We start from the raw sequence: 21831 nt of genomic DNA, 5'->3' as shown, positions 1-21831 counted from the left end.
GTGACCCAAGTCAGGAATCGAACCTGGATCCCTGGCGCTGTGAGGCAGCAGTGCTAACCACTGTGCCACCGTGCACGAGGACACAGATGGGGAATCTGTGAAAAGTAAATTGAAAACTTGAAGCAGTGACATAGAGCAGTGTGCCTTTATTTACAGACGTTTAAATATTTAGAATAGTGTCGTGGGCATGGAGTCAGGAACATCAGGGGTATTGAAAATATGGTTGGATGCCCTGATGAAAGGATGGGTTTCCTTGTTCCTTGAAAGAGAAAAGTTGTTTGACGACGCTCTTGCAAACAGATTCATGTCTCAAAATTTACGAACATGCTCTGTGAACTATTTTCTTCCCAGCAGCTTTTTTCCTCTAGTTGTTTCTCTTGAATGTGTTTGCTTCCTCTGAGGTTTTTCCAGCATTTCCTGCTTTAATTTCAGACTTTCAACATCCACAATATTTTGCTGTTGTGTTTGCTTCTTGCCAGGGTGTAGATGCATTCCCCATTCTTCGCTTCCAATCCTTAACAGTGAATGGTAACGGGTTGTTGAATGCAGGCAGGGGAGTGGGATGTCGAGGGAGCAGCTTCCTGGTCAAGGAGATCCTGTCCTCCCAGTGAAGGTCACGGGATAATGAGCAGCCTGATTTTCTGCTCCTGAATCCAGGCTACCGAGACTGATTCTATCAGACCCCCGGCCCCTGATCATAGTTTACCGCAGACTGAAATTGGGGCCTTCCAGATCTCCGTGGTCACTGGTGGAGGGGAGCTCTGTGTAGATTTCCATGAGCTAATGATGCTTGTTGTCACTCATTATTGAGATGATCCATTCGGAAAAGTGTAATCAGACATGTGGCTATAGCATCCTCTAGTGGTTATCCTCGAGTGGTACAGCAAGCAATGACTCACTTGTTCATTTGTGAACATGAGTTTCATATTCTGCAAATTACAGAGTGAGAAATTGCCTCTTTCCCTTCAGTATGTGTGCAACCTTATAAAATTGACAGAAATTGTTCTTATTATAACACCAGTGGCCTGATCGATGAAAGCACTTTCCAATGATGAGGCTAAAATGTCCCAGATTCTATCTGCAATGAGCCTGCTAATCTCAGCTTGTGCAGCAGTTGGGCTGATTCACCATAGTCCCTCCAGACGGTAAGCCAGTTTCAGACTCTTGATCCCTATCCAGTGATTCTTCCTGCAGACTGTTCATAGGAGCCCGGCATGAAAGGAGCCAGGCTCGTGTGTGACTCACCTCACCGTCAAATAGGCTGCTGACGCTCGAGGGGATGTTTAAATACCCCGGAAATTGGGCAGAATACAGGTTATAAAACACTGGTCCATTTCCCACTCGGCCAGGAAGCTGATTTTTCAGGTTACCAAGATGCCCGTCTGAATATTTGGAATCTTAGATCCTTGAGAGCTCTGCTGTGGCTGCCCATATTTCAAATGAAACCGACGGCAGGATTTTCACCCAAGTAGCCTCAGTATGGGGGCGGGCACGAACATAATTTCGCCGCACCAGCTGTTGTGCCAGTTTGCCAGTACCATCCCACCTCCCCCACCTGCTCCAAACCATTTTACTGAAGGCTATTTCGCCAATGGATAAACTAACTTAAAGGCCAATTTTCAGAGGCCGATGATTTGTGCTCAAGCAGCATCCCGAGCAGAGCCTCCATTGCTCCAAGTATGTCTTTGAGCCCATACCTCACCTACCTGGCTACAGCTGCTACCACAATTTGCCATGTGGCCATTATCTATTTCAAATTTGTTAACGTTGCTCAGAGTGCAACTCAAGATGGAGGCAGGTAAGGTCGCCAACCCTCCAGGATTGACCCTTCTGGAATTGCAGATCGATCTCCAGGACCCTGTTGTGTGCAACCCAGGCTCAGAAAGCTGGAGTATCAGGAGACCCTTCAGCATGGGGACAACCGTACCAGTCACAAGGATAGATCTGTTGGCCAACTATTGCTGGAACATGGAGGCAAGTCACAAGATGAAACTTCCAGGAATATATTTAATCACAGTTGGCAAGTCTAGAGGCTGATCCAGTTGTTCCCATACTGAACGTTCTCCTGTTGCTCCAGCTTTCTGAGCCTGCTTACCATACTTAATTGGATAGCAAGAGTGCGTCCTCTGGCTGCTAATTGACCAACCCATGCAAAATCAATATTCCCGGCACGGTGTGTGCTTGGGACCCACACTTGACTCCAAACATCTGGGTTCTGACCCAAAATGCAAAATCCTGCCCTTAATCTGCAGGAGGATAAAGGCCCATAAGGTAAATGTTAAACTTTTATTTGTGGGATCAAATATTTGGCATTGCCTTTAGATTCCATGATCCTGTGGTGTACTACTTGTGAGTCATGGTTGAAATTCTCCAGTCCTTCCCGCCAGCGGGATCTTCCAGTCCTGCCGAAGTTGACCCCCCCCCCCACCCGCAGTTCCAAGGAGGAATGGGGATTCTCCTCCGCTGTCCTGGGCTCTCCAACCCCGTCACTTGCAACTCCTCCCACTTTCCAAAAAGTTATCGAGGCCCACATCTTTGGTTGCCTTTTTCTGCGAGCAGCTGGCCAGCGAGGTGTCAATGAGGCTTGACCATTAAAGTCAACCGAGCCTCTCGCGAAGGGTGAAACCCCTTTGCCTGCTCAACTGGCAGCTCAAACTAGTGTTACAAATCCACCCCCCCCCCCCGCATCCCACCTCCAGTGTCTGAGTCCCCGTGCGAAGATTGACCTGGAGGACAAGCTGGTGGCTGTTGCAGCTTCTGGAAACCACACCCCAGCAATAATCAGCTCCTTCAGGAATGGATGAAGATGATATTGTCTCTTTAAAGCTACAAGCTTGTCTCACTGAGATAGCTCACTGAAACCGTCTGATGGAATAGTGTGTGACATTCATGTCTTTTCACTGATATATTTAGTGGCATTTCTATACAGTCAGCCTTGAGAGTGCAGCAAAATAACGTTAACGTTGGAGGTGGTGCTTTTATTGCCTTCCACATAGGCAGTCATGGCCTTGCCTTGACCTTGCTTAGTCAGAGGTTTGATCCTCAGAGCAGCTTTCTTCAGAGTGGAACACAATTGTGTGCCGTGCTTTATGCAAGTGTGGTCCTTGAAGCTCAGGTTTTTGGGTAGGGGTTGCTCTGAGCACCAGGTTGTTGCATGACTTGAAAAACCTACTGTCAAAGATTGACATGGAATGTAAGTATAGGGTGAAGAGAGAATGTCACGTACATCCTCATATCTCTGCCGTGTAAGAAAGAATGGCTATTGAAAATGTATTGGGACAGTGTGCTGAGGGAAGATGGTTATTCCTGTTCTCCTCAAGAGGTTTAGAACAACAAGTTTGTTTGTGAAGAGCTACCTTTTCTAGGTTGAAGAATCCTGTCAAGCAATTTGATTATCCCACACTCAAAGCAAAATTATTAAACTGATGACGGCCGATTTCCACACATTTCCTCAGTTAAATTTTTGGATTTGTTTTGAAGTTGAGAAGGCTGCTAAGAAACCAAATGGTTTATACATCGAAGCATAGAATACAGCAGCAAGAAAGCTTTGCTCACCCTTTATAAATCACTGATGAGGCCTTGATTGGAGGATTGTGTCCAATTCCAGGCACCTCACTTTAGGCAGGATGGGAAGGCCTTGGACAGAGTGCTGAGCAGTTTTGCAAGTGCGATACCAGAGGTGAGGGACTTCAATTATGTGAAGAGGCTGGAGAAGTTGGTTTTTCATGACGTGAAGGTTGAGGGAGAAAAGATAGAGGCATTCAAAATCATGAAAAGTTTTGCTGGAGTCAAGAGCGAGAAAAAACTGTTTCCACTTGCAGGAGGATTGATAACTGGTGGGAGATGGCGGTGACAGAGTTCAGGCAACTGGTTGATGACCCAGAGAGCAGATGAGAATATTTTGATGCAGTGAGTTGTTTTGATCTACCATGAACTGTCAGAAAGCATTGTGGAAGCAGATTTAACAGCAAATTTCAAAACTGCGCAGATAGATACTTAAAAGGAAAATTATTATAAGGCTAAGGGAAGCGTGACTAATGGAATAGCTCTACTATAGACCTAGTACAGGCATGAAGGGTTGAAGGGCCGCCTTCTGTGCTGTAATATTCAGTACATTTAGGTTAGGTTGACATGATTACTTAAAAGGCGTGTTTTATCCCACCTCCATCAAAAATGTTTCAGGCAAATTACCATTGAAATCCTGTTATTGTTATATTTGCAGCGAGAGCTAACAGTGAGGGCACAGCAAGATCCCACAAACAGCTTTGAGGTGAATTACTCATTCATTTGTTTCGGAGATGGAGAGAGGAAGATTGGTTCAGAGACAAGGGAAGAATTCTCTGCCCTTGCCAGTATAATCCCACAGAATCTTCGCCCGAACAGACAGAGGACACCTCAATTTGACATAATTTCCAACAAAGTCACGCCCCGCCTATTTCACTTTCCACTGGCTGCAACCTACATCACCAGGGAACAGGTCGATTGACATTCATCTCATTCTGTGGGATCTTAATGTTTCCAAAATGGCTGCTGCAACTTCCCACATAAGGAGTATACCATGCCCAAGTGATACATCGGATATGCGGTTCTTTATGATAGAATTCCAATGGTGCAGAAGGGGGCCATTTGGCCCATCGAGTCTGCACCGACTCTCTGACAGAGCATCTTACCAAGACCCTCTTCCCCTGTCCTATCCCCGTAACCCCACACATTTACCATGGCTAATCCATCTAACCTATCTATCTAGGGACAATAAGGGGCAATTTTACGATGGCCAATCCACCTAACCTGCACATCTTTGGAGTGTTGGAGGAAACCGAGCACCTGGAGGAAACCCATGCAGACACGGCGAGAATGTGCAAACTCCACACAGTTTTTAACCACTTATGAGCAGTCTGATAAAGTGCTGTGTTAAATATAATGCTTTGTTGCTGTTAGAACGTTTTGTACCATCTCCAATCACCGTGTAAATATTCAGTAAAGCTAAGCCATTCCTGACCAAGAAATCAGTCACACCATGTACTTGTACTTGGATTTTCTGAATGTAAGCAATTTTCTATCAAGTATGTGATCACTCTTTGATTTTCTATCTTTCTACTTCTATGACACCAAAGCGACTCTGAGGTTTTTTTGTGCACTTGTTTTCACCATAAATTTCCGCTTGTGAGGAAAACCAACACAAGGAGCCACAAATAATCACCAATTGATTCAGGAAGAAGCTTTTTTTTAACATGAGTGATTAGAGTGTGGAGCTCACTGCCACAGCAGGGGCTGAGATGAATAGCATAGATGCACTGAAGGTGAAGCAAGGGAAAAAAGGAATAGAAAATCAGAGGTGTAAACTTGCACAGTGAAATGATTGAAATTGTTGGAATGTAGGGCGCAAAGGCCCAGGCTTTCCTTAATGGCTGAGCAGGCAGTGGAGGGAAGATCAAGAAGAAGAGATTTGTAGTTCACTTCACGTGATGTGGGTGATTTTTGGTAGGTAGGCAAAGACAGCAGCCATTTTGTCTGCACAAATTCCCACACTCTGAGAGACAAATAATCATTTTTCTTTGTGGTTTTGGCTGAGGGCGAAGTGGTTGGGGCATCAAAAGATGTCCTTGCTCTTTGAAATATTTTTTTGTTTCTTGTGCACTTTCTTGTGTTTTTTGTGGAATTGTGGAAATAGAACCTCCAGGATGGAGGTCTCCAGAACAATTTGATGCGCCATGCTTTCCATTTACTTTGTTCAGCTTTCTCTGAACGGCTCAGAAATGTGGGCCACGATTCTCCCAAAAGTGCTGAATTGGTGGGAGAACTATTCTAAATCCCGACTGTACTGACAGTTCAGCTTCTCACCTGAATCTCCGCACTCTGAGCACTGAAAAGGTCCCAGTCGTGAATCTCATTAAAAACCCAGGGGGCGGGGCCTATTCACGCCGGAGTCTGACAGTTCTGGAACTCTGCGCATGCGCAGTGGTCCCGATCTGTCAGTCTCCCCGTTTGCTGGCCAACTTGATCACTGGCCAGCCCGGGACCCCCGCAGTGCTGCCTGTCCATCCCCATCCCCATCCCCATCCCCATCCCCATCCCCATCTCCCCCCCCCCACAGCCCAATCACGGCCCCCACAGCAATTCCCGGGCCAGCCCTGACCCCGCCCCCCCCCTCTGCCCTGGAGCACCCCGATGTACAGTACCAAGGTGCCCCCTGGGCATGGGCACTTTGCCCCTTGGGCAGTGCCAGGAAGCATAGGCTGTAATATTCTGTAAATTGAGTTTGTGTCTCTGTATGCCCTGTTTGTGAACAGATCTCCACTCCACCTGACGAAGGGGCAGCACTCCGAAAGCTAGTGGCATTTGCTACCAAGTAAACCTGTTGGACTTTAACCTGGTGTTGTTAAACTTCTTACTGTGTTTACCCTAGTCCAACACCGGCATCTCCACATCAGGATGCCCATGCCCAGGGGGTACCACCCCCCCACCACCCAACCCCCTGGGGGACCCCGATTGCCCCCCTTCATTCCGGCGGGGTCTCCCGCTAGTTCCTCGAACGTGGGGAGCTAGTCTGAACCCCGCTGGAATGAAGTACTCCTGGCGGGGTGGGAGATTCAATCGAGACTTGAAAGATCCCGATAATTAACTAATAAACATATTTAAAATACATGCAGAAAAGATTTAAATAACTTGCGTGCCTTCCCGCCAATTTCCAGCATGGTCTGACTGGCGACTGTTCGCCGGTTCTGGGAGATGTGCATGTGTTCCCGGCGCATGCACAAATCCCTATTCAAGGCCGGAGACAAGCGTCTCCCACCGCAACCCGACAGAAAAGTTGCAGTTCGCAATGGGAGGATCGTGGCCATGGTGTGGCACATTTGGTTAGATTGCAAATGTGGTTACTTGGTTGTTTGCCCTCTGAATACATTTCCAAACTCTCAAACAAGCTGTGAAAAATACCAGTGAGATACAAACTCAAAACAGCTCAACCACAGTGAATGGACTGGCAAGGACCTCGAATTAACCCCACATTTACAGGATTGTACAGCAGGCGCTAAACACTCTCTCTGGACTGCATTGGCACTCCATGTCTTCAAAATGGTCACAAGGTGTTTGTGTTGGAAGAGGAATGAGAGACTTTTACTCTTTTTGCCAAGTCGGTAAACCTCCAAGATGCTGCAGGGCAGCAGATTGGATTCGGTGGCAGACCAGTGCTTAGTTAGCACCCAGTCACTCAATTAAATGATGGAATGAGGGCATATTTTATCAAGAGAAAGTTTTTATCTATTTTTATTTCTTTTAAATCTCTGAAAGCTGTCATGATTATTATATTTTTTGAAATGGCAAATCCACTCTGCCAGTACTGTCAGCTTTGCCAAAATTTAGTTTGTTTTTATTTTATGAAAAGCAAAAGAAATTAATTTCAGATTTTTATTTTTGAAGTGCCTTGCCATATTTTCTTCGGCGGTGCAAAACCCCAGGATAGGAGACTCGGATTTTTTTAAAAAGTAACTGCCATTTTTGTCATTAGGAGCAATAGCCAGTGTCAGAGTGAGTGATCCAGACCACAGTGATCACAGAGTTCAATCCTCACTCTGTGCCAAGCCCCCTGCTCACAGCCACCTGGCATCTCATTGGACAAGTGAGCGGGGGGCACGGGTTGTCTGCACGTGCATGTCTGTCTGTTGGTATCATGTGAGGGACCTGTGTATGTGACTCTTGAATAGCAGTGCACTCAGGAAAGCAAGAGATCGTTTCTTTTTAAAATAACCCAAAAGTAATTCATCCTCTTCCACAGTAGAGAGCCTATAGGAGTTGAGTTGCAGTGTCATCTAATGAAGGTCTCACAGACAACCATTATTTCTTCAAAAAAAGTCATATTTGACTCAAAATCCTATCTCTGTTTCTCTCTCCACGGATGGTGCCAGACCTCCAGAGTTTTCCCAGTACTTGTGCACTCAGCTAACCACCACCCCAGTCACAATTCTAATAGTTTTTCTATACCATGTTGAAGTTACTCATAATCTCAACTCCTTTTTACTGCGGAGGAGATTCATAGCTAGGAGAGCTGCTTAGAAGCTGCATGAGTCATTTTACAAGCTTGGTTGTATTGGGGAAGCTTTGTGAAAACAGTGATTTAAATCACAGAAACCCTACAGTGCAGAAGGAGGCCATTCAGCCCATTGAGTCTGCACTGACAACAATCCTACCCAGGCCTTATCACCGTAACCCCACATATTTACCCCGCTAATCTCTCTAACCTACGCATCCCGGGACATGAAGGGGCAATTTAGCATGACCAATGCACCTAACCCACACATCTTTGGACTATGGGAGGAAACCGGAGACCCAGAGGAAACGCATGCAGACACGGGGAGAACGTGCAAGTTCCACAGTGACCCAAGGCGGGAATCGAAACCGGGTCCCTGGAGCTGTGAGGCGGCAGTGCTAACCACTGTGCCACCGTGCCACACATTGTGTGATGGGAATCTTAAGCTTGTCTGAGATCGAATAAAACACTAGTCAGATTTATTTCCTCCCCCCATCCCTCTTATTCCCTCCTTCCCTTCCCCCTCCACTGCCTCTTCTACCTCTTGTCCATCCACTAAATCTCCTTCTCCTGCTTTCACTCTCTCATGTACTCCACTTCCTTCACCCTTCTACCACCATTCTCTCTTCCAGCAACACCACATATTCCACCACCCCCTCCACTGATTCTCCCTCCTTCATTGTCACTCAATCCTCCTCCACCATTGTCTTCCTCACCTCTGGTACTGAGATTGACTCCTCCAGCTGTTTATTTATCTTGCTGGCTGTGCTCTCCCTTGAGAATAAAAGATTTTGTGCATTGATATCCTGTGTCTTTTGAGGCACATTCACTGTCTGGTTTCATCCACAGAAGTTCTTGTAATTCTGTGTTTGGTGTTGGAGGTACTTCTGTAATATAAAGAGCTGTAAAGCTTTTGAGTTTGCAGTACCAGAGAAAACAAGTATGTTTCACCATGCTGTGAGTGAGAAAAAGATAAAGGCACTGCAAATTGTTTTAAATATAGGTTTCCTACAAACAAATATGGATGAGGCAGAGAACTGGGTAAGTATTTGGAAAAGAAAAGTGTTAAGGGATAAGGGGGAAACCGTGAAATGGCTCTAGTTTAAGGGCCAATTTGTGCAATTCTTACAATCCTGTAATTGTATTGCCTCAACAGGCATTTCTTTTCCCTCTGGAAAGAGCTCTCGTTCTCAACCAAAGAACCACCGCCCTTGCGTTCGGAAAATCCTAATTCCAACATCTCAGCCATTTGTTGAAAATCTTTCTCTCCTGCAGCTTTGCACAGCTTGGTCCATTCAACACCTCTCAGTGCCAGACTTTGTGTCATCTCTCTCGCGCATGCTCGTGTTTGTGGCTGCTTATAACAGTCAATCGTAATTGGCTTTAAACTGACAGCAGATCTGACAGTTTGTGTTATTTGATTGTGAAACCATTGGAAGGTTGCCTGGTGCTACAAATTCAATTAGTCTCTCTATCATGCTCCATGCTTGTGGAAATTTACTCTTAGGAACACGCTGAATTTGGCAGCTGGCATTTTTTTTAATGATTGCTTGGCATCTAGTGCAAGATTGCCACTTAGGAGAATGAGGTAGTGGGCTTCAGACTGTTTAATAACTTATCAATCAGTCTGTTTAAAGGATGAGTACAGATGGGCCCACTGCTTGTATTGCCCCCTTTGTGAGTGGGTCAGTTTTTTGTCTCTTTACTGAGGATCATTCATCCCCTTTACCGTTAACTTTGCAATCTAGGAACAGTGAGTTGACTCACTTCACCCTCAAATTTCAGTTTTGATTTTTTAACAGATGCACATAATCTTTCCCAACTTTCCACTGCCATCCCTATACATTAACACCTCAATCTGTAGGGAAAAGTAATCTGCACCATGGCTTTCATCAAAAGTGTGAAGAAAGCCACTCTAAACAAAAGGATGCTGGTCGGGTGAGATCAAGTACGGTGCAGGGAGGCTCATAGGGAGCAGAACCACCAGTATAGACCAGTTGAGCTGAATGACCTGTTTCTGTGCTGTAAGTTTGTTGTAATATTAGCATTAATAGGGTTGCAACATGGATTCAGGGCTAACCATGATTGATACCGCGTCTAAAAGGGTCCTGTCCCCTGACCTTTGACCCTTGTTTATTCAATTAGAAATACATGCTACCCCTCACCCTTCCTGCTTCATTCCGTTGAGAATCTCCTTGCAATTTCGTTTAGTGGTTTCACGATACCCTCCTACTGCATAATTCAGTAATAGAGTTAGCAGCATCAACCCCACTGCTCACCATCCCAAGAGAGCTTTTTCCTTCAGTTCTGCATCTCCTCTGTTTCCTCCTGCCATAATTGTTTTCACTGCATGTCACAAACTGCACTCTTCCATCGATCGAGTGACACCTCTTTGATCCTGTTCCCTTAACTTACTGAACCATTGGCAGCCTGAATGAAATGTGTTATCCCAACGTTTCATTGTGTAAAATCCATTTTCCTTCCAAATTTTAATCGTGCACGTTTGCACCAGGTGAAATAAAAAGGCCTTTTGGCTTAAGGTCAGGCGTCAGATCAAGCCCAAGATGGGGTCCATTCAGAGCATTGGCTTTATAACTTTAAGGATGGAGTTAAAAACATTTTTTTAAAAGGGCAATTCTTGTTCAAGGGACATTTTCATAGAATTCATTGAATCCCTACAGTGCAGAAGGAGGCCATTCGGCCCATCGCGTCTGTACCAGCCACAATCCCACCCAGCCCCTATTGCCGTAACCCTTCATATTTACCCCGCTAATCCCCCTGACACTAGGGTTAATTTAGCATGGCCAGTCAACCTAACCTGCACATCTTTGAATTTTGGATTTTAGAGATCCACTTCAGCGATGTAAGGTGCCTGGTACACACAGGAGTCGGTGATCGATACTGGTCACAAGCCCTCTTTCCAATGCACTTGCTTTCCAGTTGGCCTCCTTTGTAAGAAAGCACACAGTGATTGTTGTGCCATCGGCCAGCTCCTTCAGAGTTTCTTGCATTATTGCTATCTGATAAAATGAGTTGTCACACAGCCACGGTGCTGAATAAACATTTACTTAATTTTCAATTTATAGGCAGCAAAGAACCACGGTGTGTCCATTGGAATTAAGTTACTTTTGCACATTCGAAAGAAAAAGTTGAATTTTCAGACTAGTTAATTCATGTGCTGTGAAGTGAGGAGATTATATCTGTCCCACTAGCAGGCTCTACACACTGATCCTTTGTAAAGCAGTAATGAGGTAAACTACATTCACGCAGTACTCTTGACAGATAATGAATCGTGCATTATTTATGTAATCACTCTGGCTTTCATTTCAATTTATTCTGGGATAGGCCACAATCAGCTTAATTTTCAGCTGTATTTTTCTACTAAAAACCTGCCTGTAGGCTTTGACTTTGCAGCCTGTGTGTTTTCATGAACAAAAGCAGTGGCCTAAATCACTGGCGAATCCTTCTGAAATCAGGCCCTCATTACACAAATGTTTGCCTAGCTTAAGCACCACAGAGGAACAGGTAGCAATGATTCCTGGAATTTGCACATTTTCTGAATTATTTGATGAAACCGTGAGAAGTATTTAACTTGTGAGCTGGTGAAAGTCCTTTGGAAGCTGGGGATGTTCAGTGCTGGTTCCTCAGCGCCGCCATGTTGCTATCCGTCTGAAACCACCCAGCGTTGTCCCAACTTCTTGGGGTGGCAGAGTGGTTAGTCCTGCTGCCACACAGAGTCAGGTACCCGGGTTCGATTCCCGGCTTGGGTCATTCTCTGTGTGGAGTTTGCACATTCTCCCTGTGTCTGCGTGGATTTCCTCCGGGTGCTCCGGTTTCCTCCCACAGTCCAAAGATGTGCAGATTAAGTGGATTGGCCATGCTAAATTGCCCCTTAGTGTCGGGGGGGGGGGGCTAGTTAGGGTAAATACATGGGCTTGTGGTTGGTGCGGGCTTGTGGTTGGTGCGGACTTGAGGAGCCGAATGGCCTCTTGCACTGTAGGATTCTATGATTCTTGGCTGAGACTGAGATCTGAGCCAAACCGGATTTGAGCATGTATCTGAAAAAAAAACTCGCCTTTCTATAACATCTTTCACAGCTACCAGGTGTGTCAAAGTGCTTTACAGCCAATGGAGTACTTTTTGAAGTGTAGTCACTGTTGTAATGTAGGAAACGAGGCTGCCAATATGTGCACACAAACAGCAATATGATAATGACCACCTAATCTTTTATTTTGTGATGTTGATTGAGGTATAAATATTAGCCCAGACACCAGGAATAACTCCCCTACTCTTACATAGCATATAGGAAATTAAGAGTTAGGAGCATGAGTAGGCCATTTGGCCGTTTGAACCTGCTCTGCCATTGAATTAGATCTTCTCTTAGGAAGGGAACATTGTGGGTGAGATTTCCCTGGAAATCAGCGGAGGTTGATAACAGCTGCGAAAAGTGGCATGTCAGAGGTTTTCTCCACTATCTAGTCCAGCACATAGAAAACAAAACATCGAGGGTCGGGTCCCACGACATATCACTGGCAGGGCGGCCTCTGATTCATCCATCCTGCCAGCAACTTAGTCCCATGAAGATCAAACTGCCATTTTTAAAGGCTGCCCCAGCGCAAGGGAGTTCATCCTGGAACCTTCCTTCTCCTCCGCCACCCCCACCCCCCCCTCTCAGCACCGACAGACCTGGGCAGCAGTACCCTGGCCCCAGGCATGACCCCCTCCCCCTTGAGATCTCTTAGGAGGTCTGCTCGCCTCGGGAGGCAAGTCGGGTTTCATGCTATTTTGCCATAACACCGATGCGAATGGATTTTCTGACAGCCTTGGAGGAGGGGGGGCTGTTAATTATACATAATGAATGCAAATGACGTTCCTCACATTGAACATTGGGAAATGCACCCCATCATTGACGGGGAAGGAGATAATCATGTCACACGTTTACGTCAACGTAAAACTCGATTATAGAGCATACCCAATTTTCCTGACCATTGACAAAGGGAAGGGAATTGAGCAAGATATATAACAGCCAGTTCGATAGTGCTCACAGTTTAAATTTACCTTTGTTTCTGAACAGAGACAGGAGTCATTAGAATTGTAATAAGTTCCTGTTATGAGCAATGTTTTTGACATTGTGATCCCATTGTCAGATGTTAAAATGAAGCAACTGAATTCATCAAGTAAGTTGGTGCTGTCTTAACGTTTGAATTTATATTTAGTACTAACGTTGATCAAATAGCATTATGATTCAAGTGTGTATTATGTGAATGATAGGGCCACAACAGACACTTGGACAGGATAAGATAGATAATATTGTCTGCAATATTAGTAAGTCAGAAGACAAACTTATTGTATTTGTTTCTTCCTCTGCAGGAAATTCTATTACATCACGATGTTAAGAGATCCAGTCTCTCGCTATCTTAGTGAGTGGAGGCATGTCCAACGAGGAGCCACGTGGAAGACCTCACTCCACATGTGCGATGGGAGGACACCGACGCCCGAGGAGCTGCCACCTTGCTATGAGGGGAACGATTGGTCAGGCTGCACCCTTCAACAATTCATGGACTGCCCGTTCAACCTGGCTAATAATCGGCAGGTGAGGATGCTGGCAGATCTCAGCCTGGTGGGCTGCTATAACATGTCCTTCATTCCCGAAAGGAAGAGGGCCCAAATGCTTTTGGAAAGCGCCAAGAAGAACCTCAAAGATATGGCTTTCTTTGGTTTGACTGAATTCCAAAGGAAAACACAGTACTTGTTTGAGCGGACTTTTCATTTGCAGTTCATTAAGCCCTTCATACAGTTCAACAGCACTCGCGCGTCGGGTGTGGAGGCGGATAACGAGACGATCCATAGGATTGAGGAGCTCAATGACCTCGATGTGCAACTGTATGACTATGCAAAAGACCTTTTCCAACAGCGGTTCCAGTACAAGAGGCAACTAGAGAGAATGGAGCGGCGGATACGAAATCAGGAGGAGCAGCAGCAACTGAAGATCCTCGAGGAACTGCCCAAAGAGGAAATGGAAGAACAGGGACGCGTACCCACAGAGGATTACATGAGCCATATTGAAAAATGGTAGCCATGGTGGACTACAGTTTATCTCGTGTTCTTAAAATAATGATGAGTGAACTTTTGGTCTTCTAGATCATAATGGATCTTGGAGGTTGAAAGAAAATTTTTATGTCTGTAATTTTAAAAGGAATCTGTAAAACAGAGATGTTTGCTTCAGAACAGGGGTCTTTCTAGACCACCCAGGTGCACAAGAAATCTGGAAGCAGAATCAAGCCAGGATATTGCAGCTGGTCAACCATGTGATGTTAAGACGCTGTTTTGTGACCCAGCACGCAGGGTGTCGATGGAGCTATTGGCAATGGATAATGAAATTTTCAACTACATTTATCACACCTGGAAACACATTCTGCAGTGAGAAACTGGATGTGTTTGTGTCAGTTCAGTAACTGGTGCAGTTTAATTCTCAACACGAAATGCAGTTGTGTTCATTTTGGATGGTTTCATGGGTTTTGAATATTTTAAAATTCAGGGTTGAAGTTTTGTACAGCCACTGGGCAAGTAAACCACTGAGAATAAGCATTCCCAATTCTAGTCCAATCCAGTCATTCCCACGCTAGGCCAATCCAATCCTTTTATTCTCTTGCCTTTGCTTTCCTACTCCTCTCCTGAAGGACTTGACCCCTTTACCAGGATGTGGTTCCACGGAAATCGGTTGCCTTCCAGTACCTCCTCTGAATGATTGTTGCTCAAGGGTGATTCTTGAGGTGAATGCAGGCCGATTCTCGAACTACAAAGGGACATATTAGCCAAACCTGATCCAGTCCTCAGTTGACGCAGAGGTCACCGTATATTAAGCAGGAGTGGGAAACTGGCCCATTTTCTCCCCCCTTTCCTAAACCCGGAGCGTCGTGGCCAATTGTAGAGTTCCTGTTGCTGCCTTAGATGAGATCAGCTAACTCAGCACAGACTAGGGATCGAACTTTTGGACCTTCTTGATCTGCATGGCTTAGAGACGCTGACTTTGTCCCTGAGCCTAGTTCAATTATCAATGGTCATGTTCAAATGCTCTGTGTTTAATTAGTTAATGCCATGTTGCAGTTGTGCACATACTCATCTGATCTGAGCCTGTTGTTACAGATACTTAGTGTGTTGAGCCAATTCATAAGGGAAATTTAACAAAAGATTATTGTATTTTTTTCAATTATCTCAATTCTACATGGTATTGGGAATTCCCTTGCTATTCATTTTGAGAGTACTGAATTAAAAAGATTAAAATGAAATGAATATTATACCTTAGCTTCTATAACTTTCTCAGCAATTCTATAATAGTTCATATAGTCCTACCAGAAATCAGAAGAGCAAAAAGGCTATTGTAGGTCCTGAATCTCTTCATTGCAACATTGGATACCACTCTGTCTCCAACTGTTTCACATTGTTTGTGTCGGGCACCAGTCTAGAAGCAGTTTTGATTTCAATTTTCCTGAAAGACATCCAACAACATAATGGTACATTTCTTTGAGAGAAGCGGCCAATTTTAGATTAATTTAAAGACCTGTGGAGCTGGTTATCTTACTCCATAACCTTAATCTAATAGAATCATTACACACCAGCCAATTTGATCATGGAAATGTGGCCTGAGTAGAATATCAAAGTCACTTTCTCAGTTAGGATTTTAAGTTGACCATTCTCAAACTGGGTACCTCAAAAGCTGACTTTCAGTATCGCAATGTGGTACTTTCTTCAGGAATCATCACCAGATTTGATTGATGACAGAAAATTGAGGGTTTTTTTTGTGAGGGGTGTCATCTTTGTTAGCTTGACCATTTTTAATTACGATAAAGCCATAGCTCATTTTATTCTTTGGAGAAGGAGGAAATGATCATATTTTCTTCCTCTCCTTTTTGATTACTCATGATCTTGGGTCATTCCGAAGTACTAATTTCAATGCAGTCCACCCAAATTAGATGGGCTTATTTGTGGTACACGACTACATCCCCCAACATGTACAACCAGAGGCACCCCCCCCCCCCGCCGCCCCCCTTCAAATATACAACCCAAACACCTTTTGTCTCTTCAGAGAAAATTTAAATGAGTTAAATAGACATGTGGTCACCATCTGTGCGGTGACTACTGAGCTGTTATGGCTTCCTTTGTTTCAAATATGATGGTGATTAGAGATGTAAGATATTCCAAACTTGGGTGATAAGTTATTTGTTATATTCAAAAACCAGAGAAATAATTGAGTAGGCTGCTACTCAGTGATGACAAATGACAACCACTTTCTCTCTGGAGACTTCAGAGGAAGTCATCGTGTCAAATGGTCGACACATATAAATGCAAAATCTGTGTAATCTGGGTATAAATACTGCTGCTTTTGAATTCATAATTTACTATTTACTTTTGCTCTCTTGTTACTGATGTAAAAAAAGGTGACCTCCCCCCACCCACCCCTCCCCCATATCCAGCCAAGAGCTGGAAGTACAGTACTCGGGGCTGCTCAGCATTTGTTTTTATGTTGTGCTTATTCAACCTTCGAAGTTAATTATTTTGCCTGGGTGCACTTGGTTCCAAGAAATGCGGTAATGTTTTGGGAGCCAAGTTTGTTTCTGCTGCAAAGCCATATCTGACGTCTCTCTGGTTACTGCGAATGACGGAGCCAGTGACAATTCAGTGCAATTATTTTTCCCCCACCCCCAGGCACCAAATCCGAACATTTAAAGGGGAGGTGTCAACTTGGTCGCGAGTCCTCGGGCAGGCTTTGTTCCTGGAACAGTTGCAGGTTTCATATGTTACTGTTAGATTAAATCAAAGACGAATAACCTGTAGTGGCAGATGCAATTGGTAATGCAGCTATGTAATCGTGCTCCCAACAGACCTGCCAACTGCCGCTCATTGGGAGTGACGGGCTTTCATTTCGGGTGAAAATTTTAACATGTTTTGATATATGTCACTGAGAAATAAATGGATAAAATAAATGAATATGTTTAAATGGCTTTGCCGTCTATGTCACTGTTATCAAACATTAATCGCACTCCTAACATTTTCCAGTGTTGACATTTCTTGTCGCTAATTCCATCAGAGTGGCCGTTTATATGTAAATATTTTATAATGAGAGTTCTTCCTCTTTCTCTAACTCCTCCCCTATCCTCCTGCTACTACTACATTTTCAACCTTTTTACTCTTCTCCTTTTTCTCCTTCTTTCATTTTACATGGGGTCATCGCAATGCTGGTCGATCATCCTTTTCCATCTCCTCCTGTCAGTCACCCATTCCTCTTCCAATCCTCCAATCCTGTTGATTTAAGTCTCTCACCACTGCATCTTTCCATTTGGTCTCGGGCCTTCTTCTTCTCCGCCTTCCTGGTCGTCGCAGCTCCAACATTCACCTCACCACCTAATTAAAAAATATTTTGTAATGACACCACCCTTGAAATGTATTTCAAGCATTCAAAATAAAATGGATGAATTAGTTGCACAGGTAGAGGGGTATGATATAGTTGGGATTACAGAGACATGGCTCCAAGGGGACCAAAGATAAGAATGGAACATTGAGGACTATTCAGTGTTTAGGAAGAACAGACAGAAAGGAAAAGGTGGTGGAGTTGCATTGTTGATTAAAGAATACATTGATACAATATTGAGGAAAGGTATTAGCACAGATGTGGAATGTGTATGGGTTGAGTTAAGAAACACCAAGAGGCAAAAAATATTTGTGGGGGTGGTATGCAGACCACCAAACTATAGTGGTAATGTTGGGAATAGCATTAGACGGGAAATTAGAGATGCATGCGAAGAAAAAACATTGTGACTATGGGTGACTTGATTGGGTGAGTCAAATTAGTCACAGTACAATAGAGGAGGAATTTCTGGAGTGTATATGGGATGGTTTTCTAGACTAATATGTTGAGGAACCAACAAGAGAACAGGCCATCTTGGACTTGGGTATTCTGCAATGAAAAAGGATTAGTTGGCAATCTAGTTGTGAGAGAACGCTTGGGGATGAGTGACCATAATATGATAGAATTCTTTATCAAGGTGAGGTTGTTGATTCTGAGACCAGGGTCCTAATCTAAGTAAAGGTAACTATGATGGTGTGAGGCATGAGTTGGCTTTGGAAACTTTACTGAATGGAAGGACAGTGAACAGGCAATGGCGGGCATTAAAGGAACAAATAGGTGAACTCTAAAAGTTGTTTATTCCAATTTGGCACAAGAGTTGAAAGGGAACTGTGATCAAACCATAGCTTACAAGGGAAATTAGAGGTAGTATTTGATTCAAAGAAGAAGCATATAAATTGGCAAGAAAAAGCAATAGACTTGAGGATTGGAAGCAATTTAAAATTTAACAAAGACGGACTAAGGATTTGATTAAGATGGAGAAAATAGATTATGAAAGTAAGCGAATGGAGAACTTAAAAACTGATTATAAAAGTTTTTATAGGTATGTAAAGAGAAAAGGATTGACAAAAACGAATGTAGGATCCTTACAGTCAGAAGCAGGGGAATTCATAACAGGAAACAAAGAAATGGCTGAGGAATTAAATTTATACTTTGCTTCTGTCTTCACAAGGGAAGACATGAATAATGTACTGGAAGTTCTGGGAAACACAAGTTTTAGTGAGGAGCTGAAGGAAATCAGTATTAGTAAAGAAATGGTTTGGGGGAAATTAATGTGATTGAAGGCCCGATAACCTTCATCCCAGAGTACTTAAGGAAGTGACCGTAGAAATAGTAAATCCATTGGTGGTCATTTTCCAAAATTCTTTGGACTCTGGGATGGTTTCTACAGATTGGAGGGTAGCTAATGTAAGCCCGCTATTCAAAAAGGGAGGTAGAGAGAAAACAGGGAACTACTGACCGGTGAGCTTAACGTTGATGGTAGGGAAGTTGCTAGAGTCCATTATCAAGGATTTCATAACACAGCATTTGGAAAGCAATGGTATAATCAGACAAAGTCAGCATGGATTTGCGAAAGGGAAATCATGCTTGACAAACCTAGAGGAATTATTTGAGGATATAATTTGATTTGATTTGATTTATTATTGTCACATGTATTAACATACAGTGAAAAGTATTGTTTCTTGCGCGCTGTACAGACAAAACATACCGATCATAGAGAAGGAAACAAGAGAGTGCAAAATGTAGTGTTACAATCATAGCTAGAGAAAGATCAACTTAATGCAAGGTAAGTCCATTCAAAAGTCTGACAGCAGCAAAGAAGCTGTTCTTGAGTCGGTTGGTACGTGACCTCAGACTTTTGTATCTTTTTCCCGAAGGAACAAGGTGGAAGAGAGAATGTCCAGGGTGTGTGGGGTCCTTGATTATGCTGGCTGCTTTGCCGAGGCAGCGGGAAGTGTAGACAGAGCCAATGGATGGGAGGCTGGTGATGGATTGGGCTACATTCATGACCTTTTGTAGTTCATTGCGGACTTGGGCAGAGCAGAAGCCATATCAAGCTGTGATAAAACCAGAAAGAATGCTTTCTATGGTGCATCTGTAAAAGCTGGTGAGTCGTAGCTGACATGCCAAATTTCCTTCGTCTTCTGAGAAAGTAGAGGCGTTGGTGGGCTTTCTTAACTATAATGTGGGCATAGGAGGACCAGGACAGGTTCTTGGTGATCTGGACACCTAAAAACTTGATGTAACTAGTAGAGTTGACCAGGGAGCACTGGTGCATGTGGTTAATTTAGACTTTCAGAAGGCTTTGGACAAGGTCTCACATTGCAGATTACTATGTTCAGTTAAAGCGCATGGAATTGTGGGTAGTGTATTGAGATGGATAGAAAGCTGGTTAGCAGACAGGAAGCAAAGAGTTGGAATTAATGGGTCTTTTTCTAAATGGGTCTTTTTCTAATTGGCAGGCAGTGACTAATGGGGTATCGCAGGGATCTGTGCTAGGACCCAGCTATTCACAATATAAACGATTTAGATGAGGGAACTAAATGTAATATCTCCACATTTGCTGATGACACAAAGCTGGATGGAAGGGTGAGCTGTGAGGAGAATCAGAAATGCTTCAGTGTGATTTGGGCAAGCTGTGTGAATGGGCACTTGCATGGCAGATGCAGTATAATGTAGGTACATGTGAGGTTATCCACTTCAGTAGCAGAAATAGTAAAACAGATTATTATTTGAATGGGTGTATACTGAGAGAGGTGGATACTCAAAAAGACCTTGGTGTCTTTACGCAGGTACAGCATGTAGTAAAGAAGGCAAATGGCATGTTGGCCTTCATAGCGAGAGGATTTGAGTATAGGGATAGAGATGTTTTACTGCAATTGTATAGGAAGTTGAGGCCACACCTGGAGTACTGTGTGCAGTTTTGGTGACCTTATCTGAGGAAGGACATGCTTGTTATAGAGTGAGTGCAGCGAAGGTTTACCAGGCTGATCCTTGGGATGGCAGGACTGTCATACGAGGAGAGACTAAGGGCGGGATTTTCTGGCCACACTCGCTCCAAGGCTGAAATATCCCGCCCAAGGTCAACGGACCTTTGCATGTCCATGTCCCACCCGCTATAATTGCCGTGGCAGGCGGGATGGGAAAATTCTCCCATAAGTCAGTTAGGATTACATCGTTTGGAGTTTAAAAGAGTGAGAGGGGATCTCACAGAAACTTATAACATTCTAACAGGGTTAGACAGGGTCGATTCAGAAAGAATGTTCCTGATGGTGGGGGAGTCTAGAATAAGGGGTCATAGTTTGAGGATAAGGGGTAAACTTTTTAGGACTAAAATGAGAAATTTCTGCATCCAGAGGGTGGTGAATGTGTGGAATTCACGACCCCCGAATGTAGTTGAGGCCAAAACGTTGTCTGATTTCAGGAGGAATTAGATACAGCTCTTGGGACTAAAGAGATCAAGCTTTATGGGGGGAAGGGAGGATCAAGGTATTGAATTTGACGATCAGCCATGATCATAATGAATGGAGGAGCAGGCTCGAATAGCCTACCTCTGCTTCTATTTTCTATGGATGTTTCTGTGTATGTATGTGAAGATGAAGGTTTAACTTTAATATACTCTGATGTTTTCACTTGTCTAAAAATTTTTATCTCAATTCCCGTCAGAGGCAGTGTGTGTGAATGAACCATCTGAACTACTATATCGAAGCATTGTAAAGACACCTGGACATAACAAGCTTTTTCCCTAACCAAACATTGATATTCACCCCAACCCCAGAAACACGTAAACTCCCAACCTAACAGCACCCTCCCCTAACGCACACCACCTCAACAACCTCTTCCCCACAATACACCCCCCCCCCCCCACCCCCCGCCCCCGCCAATGTGGGTAACCCCCGTTCACTACCCTGCGCAAGATAAAACTAACAGGAGTAAGAATATATAAAAAGAATGGAAAAGGCTCAGGAGTCAAGAAGGTAGCAAGCCAAAATATAAGGGCAGGGCATCACAGGGGGCAACAAGGGTTGGACGTGAGCCGAAAGAGAAGTGGCAAGCACGACAAAAGGGACATGTCCTCTCCCTGTCCGATCCCAAAAACCAAACAATTTGTAAAATTGATCTGAGTAGTAATTTTGTAAAACTGCTCAGTGTTTTGATTACTGTGGTTGGGATTTTCTGCCCCTCCCGGTGGTGGATATCATCATTTACTCAATCCCACCCTCACGCCACCTTTGATGTCCTAGTCCCAATAAAACCATTACACTCTCTCATTCTGGTCAGACCCCCTGGTATGACCAACATCATAGAAACATAGAAAATAGTAGCAGGAGTAGGCCATTCAGCCCTTTGAGCCTACTCAATCATTCAATATGATCATGGCTGATCCTCTATGTCAACA

General features: G+C 44.1%; 1 protein-coding gene across 1 annotated transcript in view; it reads left to right on the top strand.

Moving 5' to 3' along the window:
* The window catches only part of LOC144491376 (heparan-sulfate 6-O-sulfotransferase 1-like), a 270151-nt gene extending 253123 nt beyond the window's left edge, over positions 1-17028 (top strand). The window contains exon 2 of the mRNA XM_078209103.1: positions 13397-17028. Coding sequence (XP_078065229.1) covers positions 13397-14102 — 706 coding nt within the window. The 3' untranslated portion in view covers positions 14103-17028. The remainder of the gene's footprint in view (positions 1-13396) is intronic.
* Positions 17029-21831: the final 4803 nt, after the last annotated feature.

The sequence above is a fragment of the Mustelus asterias genome, chromosome 3 (genome assembly GCF_964213995.1).
Source record: "Mustelus asterias chromosome 3, sMusAst1.hap1.1, whole genome shotgun sequence".
Lineage (NCBI taxonomy): Eukaryota > Metazoa > Chordata > Chondrichthyes > Carcharhiniformes > Triakidae > Mustelus > Mustelus asterias.
Note: the sequence above shows the minus strand (reverse complement) of the source record. Positions and strands in the feature narration are given on the sequence as shown.